The sequence below is a fragment of the Colobus angolensis genome, unplaced genomic scaffold (assembly GCF_000951035.1).
Source record: "Colobus angolensis palliatus isolate OR3802 unplaced genomic scaffold, Cang.pa_1.0 Scaffold92, whole genome shotgun sequence".
Lineage (NCBI taxonomy): Eukaryota > Metazoa > Chordata > Mammalia > Primates > Cercopithecidae > Colobus > Colobus angolensis.
Window position 1 is genome coordinate 307,531 of NW_012123154.1, and position 8,601 is coordinate 316,131.

The 8,601-nt window shown below is 49.1% G+C and overlaps 1 protein-coding gene across 3 annotated transcripts in view; it reads left to right on the forward strand.

Annotated features, from left to right (window-relative positions):
* TMC5 (transmembrane channel-like 5) overlaps positions 1–8,601 on the forward strand; it is a 98,818-nt gene that overhangs the window by 69,237 nt on the left and 20,980 nt on the right. For 2 of the 3 annotated variants that reach the window (XM_011931856.1, XM_011931858.1), the window contains 3 exons: positions 1,615–1,759; positions 4,744–4,899; positions 6,816–6,967. In XM_011931856.1, the coding sequence (XP_011787246.1) occupies positions 1,615–1,759; positions 4,744–4,899; positions 6,816–6,967 (453 nt within the window). The remainder of the gene's footprint in view (positions 1–1,614; positions 1,760–4,743; positions 4,900–6,815; positions 6,968–8,601) is intronic. The other variant, XM_011931857.1, reaches the window with a different exon arrangement.

Genomic DNA, 8,601 nt, shown 5'->3' on the forward strand with positions numbered 1-8,601 from the left:
GTGATTCTCCTGCCTCAGCCTCCCGAGTAGCTGGGATTACAGGCGTGCACCACCACGCCTGGCTAATTTTTGTATTTTTAGTAGAGATGGGGTTTTGCCATGTTGGCCAGGCTGGTCTTGAACTCCTGATCTCAGGTGATCTCCCCGCCTGGGCCTCCCAAAGTGCTGGGGTTACAGGTGTGAGCCACCATACCTAGCCAGAAATGATTCTTAAGTTGCTGTTACTGAGTGGTGGCAAATTTCAGAACAGCAGCATCCATCTGTCTTATGCAGCATTTTTGTGTGTGTGCTCAGGGCTTCCTGGGCCTGAGACATCCCGTGACAATAACAGTGCCTTCATCAACTGCTTGCTGCTGTAAGCACTGCATGGACTCTTTGGAAGGCTGAATAATCTCCCCCTATCTCCCAGAGATGTCTACAGCCTAATCCCCAGAACTGGTGAATATGTAACTTCACATAACAAAAGGTACTTTGCAGATGTGATTGAGGATTTTTAAGTGGGGAGATTATCCTGGATTATCTGGGTGGGCCCAGTGGAATCACAAGGGTCTTTATAAGAGCGAAGCAGGAGGTCAGAGAGAAGCGGGGAGATGAGAAGATGCTACCCTGCTGGCTTTGAAGATGGAGGAGATGGCCACAAGCCAAGGAAAGGGGACACCCTCTAGAAGTTGGAAAAGACAAGGAAATGGATTCTCCCTTAGAGTTTTTGGAGGGAACATAGCCCTGCCAACACCTTCATTTTAGCCCTGTGAGACTCATTTTCTGATTAGCTGGGCATGGTGGCATGTGCCTGTAGTTCCAGCTACTTTGGAGGCTGTGGCGGGAGGATGGCTTGAGCTCGGGAGGTGGAGGCTGCAGTAAGCTATGACTACACCACTGCACTCCAGCCTGGGCCACACAGCAAGACTTCGTCTCTAAACAAACAAACAAACATAAAAACAAGGAAAAAAAATTTTCTGACTTCTGATCTCTAGAAGGGTAAAAAGAACAAATTTGTGTTGTTTTTAGCTACTAAGTTGGTGGTCATTTGCTATAGCAGTGACAGGGAACTGGGTGGATTACTTGAGGTCAGCAGTTCAAGACCAGCCTGGCCAACATGGTGAAACCCTGCCTTTACTGAAAATACAAAAATTATCCAGGCGTGGTGATGGATGCCTGTAATCCCAGTTATTTGGGAGACTGAGGCAGGAGAGTCACTTGAACCTTGGAGGTGCAGGTTGCAGTGAGTGGAGATCACACCACTGCACTCCAGCCTAGGAGACAAGAGTGAAACTCTGTCTAAAAAAAAAAAAAAAAAATTCTGTAAGGTGAGTACTATTGTTACTCCCTCTCTACAGATGTGGAAACTGAGGCTCAGAATCAGAACCATTCACAAGACAGTAATCCCTCAGTTGGCAACTCAGTCACCAGAGTTGCAAGCCAGGCCTGTGTGGCCCCAAAGCCAGTGCTTGTTTAACCACTGTGTTGTGACCACACTGCTCCAGGCCAACAGCTTGGGGCTAAGTCTTCACGACGCCTTTCACCATTAATAATAGGGCTGCCCTTTGTTGAAGCCCTGCACTCCCAATGACTGCCGTAATAACCTTCAGGTATTCTGGTTTCTGCCTTCTCTAGCATGGCCAAGTATTTCCGGGACAACTTCATTAACCCCCACATTTACTCTGGAGGGATCACTAAGCTGATCTTTTGCTGGGACTTCACTGTCACTCATGAAAAAGCTGTGAAGCTAAAACAGAAGAATCTTAGCACCGAGATAAGGGTAAGGCGAGCTCACTTTACTCATTTGCTGTTGGCTGGTCTCCTTCCCTTCTCCAATATACATGTAACTTTTCTTAAAGTAATAATGAAGTATTGTTTTATTGCCCATGAGACTGGCAAAAAAAAAAAAAAATTAAAATATTCATAGTGCCTAGAGCTGGGTAAAGTGTAGAGAAATGGACGTTTTCCCATGACATATTGGCTTTGTAATTCATACAATCTTATTGGAGGCCAGTTTAGCAATTTATATCACTGTTAAATGTACTTTGCCCAGACTAGAGTGCAATGGCTCGATCATAGTTCACTGTAAGCCTCAAACTCCTGGGTTCAAGTGATCCTCCCTTCTCAGCCCCTCAAGTAGCTGGGATTACAGGCATGAGCCATCATGCCTGGCTAATTTTTTAACTTTTATTTTTTGTAAAGACAAGATCTCCTTATGTTCTCCAGGTCCCGAACTCCTGGGATTAGGAGGTGATCCTCCTATCCTGGCTTCCCAAAGTGCTGGGATTACAGGTGTGAGCCACTGCACCTGGTTAATGTACCTGTTTCTTGACCCCACAGTTCCAGGTTTAAACTTTACTCCAGGCCAGGCGCTTTTCTCTAGGTGGCTCATGCCTGTAATCCCAGCCCTTTGGGAGGCCAAAGCAAGTGGGTCGCTTTAGCTCAGGAGTTCAAGACTAACGGTCAACACAGCGAGAATTTGTCTCTATAAATTAAAAAAAAAAAGAAAGAAAAAAATTTACTCTCAGGCAATGTTTTTGTTGTTGTTGTTGTTTGGTTTGTGTGTGTGTGTGTGTGTGTGTTTTTTTTTTTTTTTTTTGAGACGGAGTCTTGCTCTGTTGCCCAGGTTGGAGTGCAGTGGTGCGATCTTGGCTCACTGCAAGCTCTGCCTCCCGGGTTCACATCATTCTCCTGCCTCAGCCTCCCAAGTAGCTGGGACTACAGGAGCCCACCACCACGCCTGGCTAATTTTTTTTTTTTTTGCATTTTTAATAGAGAGGGGGTTTCGCCGTGTTAGCCAGGATGGTCTCGATCTCTTGACCTCGTGATCCACTTGCCTCGGCCTCCCAAAGTGCTGGGATTACAGGCACAAGCCACCATGCCTGGCTGTTTTTCTTTCTTTGTTTCTTTTGTTTTTATTGGAATCTCACTCTGCTGCCCAGGCTGGAGTGCAGTGGCATGATCTTGGCTCACTGCAACCTCTGCCTCCCGGTTTCAGGCAATTCTTCTACATCAGCCTCCCAAGCAGCTGGGATTACAGGCATCTGCCACCACACCTGGCTAATTTTTGGATTTTTTAAAGTAGAGATGAGGTTGCACTATATTGGCCAGGCTGGTCTCGAACTCCTAGCCTCAAGTGATCCACCCGCCTTGGCCTCCCAAAGTACTGGGATTACAGGCATGAACCAGCCAGGGCAATGATTTTTGACCCAGAGAAATCTTGCGCCTCAGTGGGACATTTGACAACATCTAGAGACTTTTTTGATTGTTACAATTGGGAAGAGGGTGCTCTTGATGTCTAGTGGGTAGAGGCCAGTGATGCTGCTTAAACATCCTACAATGCGTAGAACAGCTCCCGCAACAGAGAATTATGCAGCCCACCATGTCAATGGTATAGAGGTCGAGAAACGCTGGTCTATAGACACAAACTTATTAAAAAGAAAAAGCAGCCGAGCATGGTGGCTCACACCTCAAATCCCAGCACTTTCGGAGGACGAGGCAGGCAGATCACGAGGTCAGGAGTTCAAGACCAGCTTGGCCAACATGATGAAACCCCATCTCTACTTAAAAAAAGGACAAAAAGTTAGCCAGGTGTGGTGGCGGGCACCTGTAATCCCAGCTACTCAGGAGGCTGAGGCTGGAGAATCACTTAAACCCGGGAGGTGGAGGGTGCAGTGAACCAAGATCGCGCCACTGCACTCCAGCCTGGGCAACAAGAGCGAAAAGTCCGTCTCCAAAAAAAAAAAAAAAAAAGAGCAAGCTGATTTTACAAATAAAGGGGCTTTAAATTTTTATTATTGTTTTCGAGACAAGGTCTTGCTCTGCCACCCAAGCTGGAGTGCAGTGGTGCAATCATAACTCACTGTAGTGTCGACCTCCTGGGCTGCAGTTATCCTCCCACCTCAGCCTCCTGAGTAGCTGGGACTACGGGTGCATACCACTGTGCCCAACTAATTTTTAAATTTTTTTCAGGGAGAGAGTCTCATTATGTTGCCCAGGCTGGTCTTAAACCCGTGGGCTCAAGTGATCCTCCCACCTCGGCCTCCCAACATGCTGGGAATTCAGGTGTGAGCCACCAAACCCAGCCAGATAAAGGGGCTTCGACAAAAGGGCTACTGTAGATACCCAACCTTATTCTTCAAGAAAGAATTTTGTGACCTCAGTGTGCTTTTCTGAAGAACGTGGTCCCTATCTGTGAATCCCAACTGTTTCTGTAAGATGGAAGCAGTGTTTGGAGATTCTTGGCCCATTTCAGAGTCCTCCGTGGCTCTCCCATAATCCCTGTTCATCACAAGTGTTCCGTCTCTGTCTCACCTGTGGATTTGGGCTGGATTTATGTCTCTGGGTGTGGCAAGCATTCCCTGGGGATCTTTGCTAGCCGTGGAGAAGGATCTCTAGATAAACTGGACTTTCGTTTATTTTTATTTATTTATTTGTTTCTTTATTTATTTGTTTGAGACAGAGTCTCACTCTGTCACCCAGGCTGGAGTGCAGTGGTGCGGTCTCTGCTCACTACAACCTCCACCTCCCAGGTTCAAGTGATTCTCCTGCCTCAGCCTCCCGAGTAGCTGGGATTACAGGCGTGCACCACCACGCCTGGCTAATTTTTGTATTTTTAGTAGAGGCAGGGTTTCACCATGTTGGCCAGGCTGGGCTCAAACTCCTGATCTTAAGTGATCCACCCGCCTTGGCCTCCCAAAGTGCTGGGATTACAGGCATGAGCCACCGTGCCCAGCCATAAACTTGACTTTCTTATGTTTCTAGGAGAACCTGTCAGAGCTCCGTCAGGAGAATGCCAAGTTGACGTTCAATCAGCAGCTGACCCGCTTCTCTGCCTACGTGATGGCCTGGGTTGTCTCTACAGGGGTGGCCGTAGCCTGCTGTGCAGCCGTTTATTACCTGGCTGAGTACAACTTAGAGGTAACCAACACTAGGGTCCAGGGCAGAGAGAACCAGGTATAAGGATGAGGTGCTGGAGGGGAATGGTGGTGTGCAGCCCATGGTTCAACCCAGGATCTATGGCCCGCAGCATCAGCACCAGCAGAGAACTTGTTAAAAATGCAGGGGTGAGGCACAGTGGCTTGCACCTGTAATCCCAACACTCTGGGAGGCCGAGGCAGGAGGATCACCTGAACCCAGGAGTTAGAGACCAGCCTGGGCAACATGGAGACTCCATCTCTATAAAAATTTTAAAAATTAGCCCAGCATGGTGGCATGCACCTGTAGTCCTGGCTACGGTGGTGGTCATTCATTGGTGACTACGAGTTCACATGAACGGTAGCTCAGCTGTGTCGTTTCACAGCCCTGGGGCCAGACCTTGCCTTGTTTAATCTCAGTTAATTCTTGCAACCTTTCTATGGGTTATGTGATCATTTCTCCATTGTACAGATGGAGAAGAGGGGCTCAGAGAAGCTAAGGATCTGGCCCTAAACCTTGCAGCTTCCGTGTGGGGAGGGAGCCATACTGGAACCCAGGTTACCCTGGCTCCAAAGATACCACCAAAAATGCAAGTGGTGCTTTTGAACCATCCAGAGGTAGACGGAGGTAGGATGAGGCCAGGCAGGGAGGATGTGGGAATGTGACATATCAGGTAACTCCAAGGGTCACAAAGGATGCCTGGCAGAGGTGCAGCCCCGGCTCCACTCCCAGCCAAATGCCGGAGTGCTACCTCATCCTGGAGGCCCAGTGCCTCTCCCAGCCTCACACAAAAGTGCAGCACGGGGCTGGGCACAGTGGCTCACGCCTGTAATCCCAGCACTTTGGGAGGCCGAAGTGGGCGGATCATTTGAGATCAGGAGTTCGAGACCATGCTGGCCAACATAGTGAAACCCCATCTCTACTAAAAATACAAAAATTAGCCAGGTGTGGTGGTGTACCCCTGTAATCCCAGCTACTCAGGAGGCTGAGGCAGGAGAATCACTTGAACCTGGGAGGCAAAGGTTGCAGTGAGCTGAGATCATGCCACTGCACTCCAGCCTGGGCAACAGAGTGAGACTCCATCTCCAAAGAAAGAAAAATGTGCAGCACGGGCTAGTAGACCCCAACCCCCCTAATTCAGAACTCAGAGACAGGTGAAGCCTGGTGAAAATGAACAAGGCCACGCAGGAGAGGCAAGGAGAAATTCCACAGTGATTGATCCCCTTGGGCTATAGCTTCAGGAGACTCAGCTTATGGTCAACAGGCGGGAGCACCTCCTCATTGCCCCGGGCATCTTGGTAAAAAACGGAAAGCCACAGAATGACTGTTGGAGCTCAGGCTCCTGAGGGAGACCCACCTAGGCTCCAATCTGCCACTTCCTTGCTAGGTGACCCTGGATGAGTGTCTTCCCCTCCCTGAGCCTCAGTTTGCTTGGCACGGGGTAAGCAAATTAATGGTACCCAGCTAAAGCAGTTACTAAAACAGTTAACCTAGCCAGGTGCGGTGGCTCATGCCTGTAGTCCCAACATCTTGGGAGGCCGAGGTGGATGGATCACCTGAGGTCGGGAGTTCGAGACCAGCCTGGCCAACATGGGGAAACCCCATCTCTACTAAAAATACAAAAATTAGCTGGGTATGGTGGTGCATGCCTGTAATCCCAGCTAGTCTGGAGACTGAGGCAGGAGAATCGCTTGAACTGAGGAGGTGGAAGTAGCAGTGAGCTGAGATTGCACCACTGCACTCCAGCCTGGGCAACAGAGTGAGACTCCATCTCAAAAAAATTAAAATAAATAAATAGCTAAATAGTTAACCCCAGAGGAGCCACTTCTCAGGTTTTCTATCATGGGAGACTTCTGGGTGAGGCAGAAAGGGGTACAGTGTACAAGTCAGCCCTTCATTCTCTCCCCAATCCCCTGCAGTTCCTGAAGACGCACAGTAACCCTGGAGCGGTGCTGTTACTGCCTTTCGTTGTGTCCTGCATTAATCTGGCCGTGCCGTGCATCTACTCCATGTTCAGGCTCGTGGAGAGGTACGAGATGCCACGGCACGAAGTCTACATTCTCCTGATCCGGTACGTGATCTGTCGCGCCCAACACCAGCCTCTATTTCCACGGGGAGAAGTTGGGATGGTAGCTAGAAAAGATTATGCTTTAGTATCAAAGTTTTGTTCTCCAGAAAGAAGGAATTTCAAAAGTAAAGTGTGGCTGGGCGTGGTGGCTCATGCCAGTAATCTCGGCGCTTTGGGAGGCTGAGAGGGGAGGATCACTTGAGACCAGGAGTTCGAGAACAGCCTGGGCAACATAGCTGGATGCTGGCTATACAAAAAGTCAGCTGGATGCAGTGGCATGTACCTGTTAGTACCAGCTACTCAGGAGGCTGAGGTGAGAGGATCACTTGATCCCAGGAGTCTGAGGTTACCTATGATTGCACCACTGCACTCCGGCCTGTGCAACAGAGCAAGACCCTGTCTTAACAACAAAAGAGCGAAGTCTGTTTGTGTGGTGTGGGCTTTTGCTCAAAGTCATGGCTTGATTGCTTTCCTGATTGCTACCAGCGGGGGATTGATGTAGTTCTCAAGTATGGGATGTACAGATGGGCAGGCAGTGCACACACACAGGCTCCTGGGTTGAGGAGGGGACTGAAATCATCCAGCATTCCCCTTAGTCAAGCTGTGAGTCCTGGTACCCACTGCCTCAGATGGGAGGAAGAGGCGCATTTTTGTAATTCCACCACCCAGACAAAGGTGGGAGGAGTGCTTTGGGCAACTCACTGGCCTCCATGGGGTGCCTTTTTGTGATTCCCACAAAGGTACCATATGTGCTAGAAGTGATCCCGGAGTTTTGATACACAAAGTCTGGAACTACCCAAATTTTGTCCTTCTAGTTTCTTCCCTGACTTCTTCCTGGTTATGGTGGGGTTTATAAGTATAGATCTGTAGGCCAGGTGCGGTGGCTCATGCCTGTAATCCCAGCGATTTGGGAGGCCAAGGCAGGTGGATCACCTGAGGTCAGGAGTTTGAAACCAGCCTGGCCAACATGGCCAACATAGAGAAACCCCGTCTCTACTAAAAATACAAAAATTAGCTGGGCGTGCTGACGCACGTCTGTAATCCCAGCTACTCGAGAGGCTGAGGCGGGAGGATTGCTTGAACCTGGGAGGCGGAGGTTGTAGTGAACCGAGATCGTGCCACTGCACTCCAGCCTGGGTGACAGAGGGAGACTCCGTCTCAAAAAAAAAAAAAAAAAAAAGATATAGGTCTGTACAATGCAGACTGAGTTTCTTTGCTGATCAGTTCCATAGCCCTTGCCTTACCATGGTCTGTGAGATCTGGCTCCCAGCGAGCGCTCCAGCTTCATTTTCTCCCCCTGTCCTTGCTCACTGCCTGTCCCCGTCACAGGCCTCCTAAGCGTTCACAACCATGCCAAACCGTATTCCCACCTCTGGACCTTTGCATGGGCCTGGAATGTTCTTCCCACACACGACCACATGGCTTGCTTCCTGAATGCATTTTGTGTTCTTCAAACATCACCCTCATGTTGCACTCTTTCTTACACATCCCATTAAAAATAACAGCTCCCTACCACCTTTTCTCCTCTGCAGTATAATTTTCTCTTTCTTTTTTTTTTTTTTTTGAGATGGAGTCTCACTCTGTCGCCCAGGCTGGAGTGCGGTGGCATGATCCCAGCTCACTCTCTGCAGTATAAT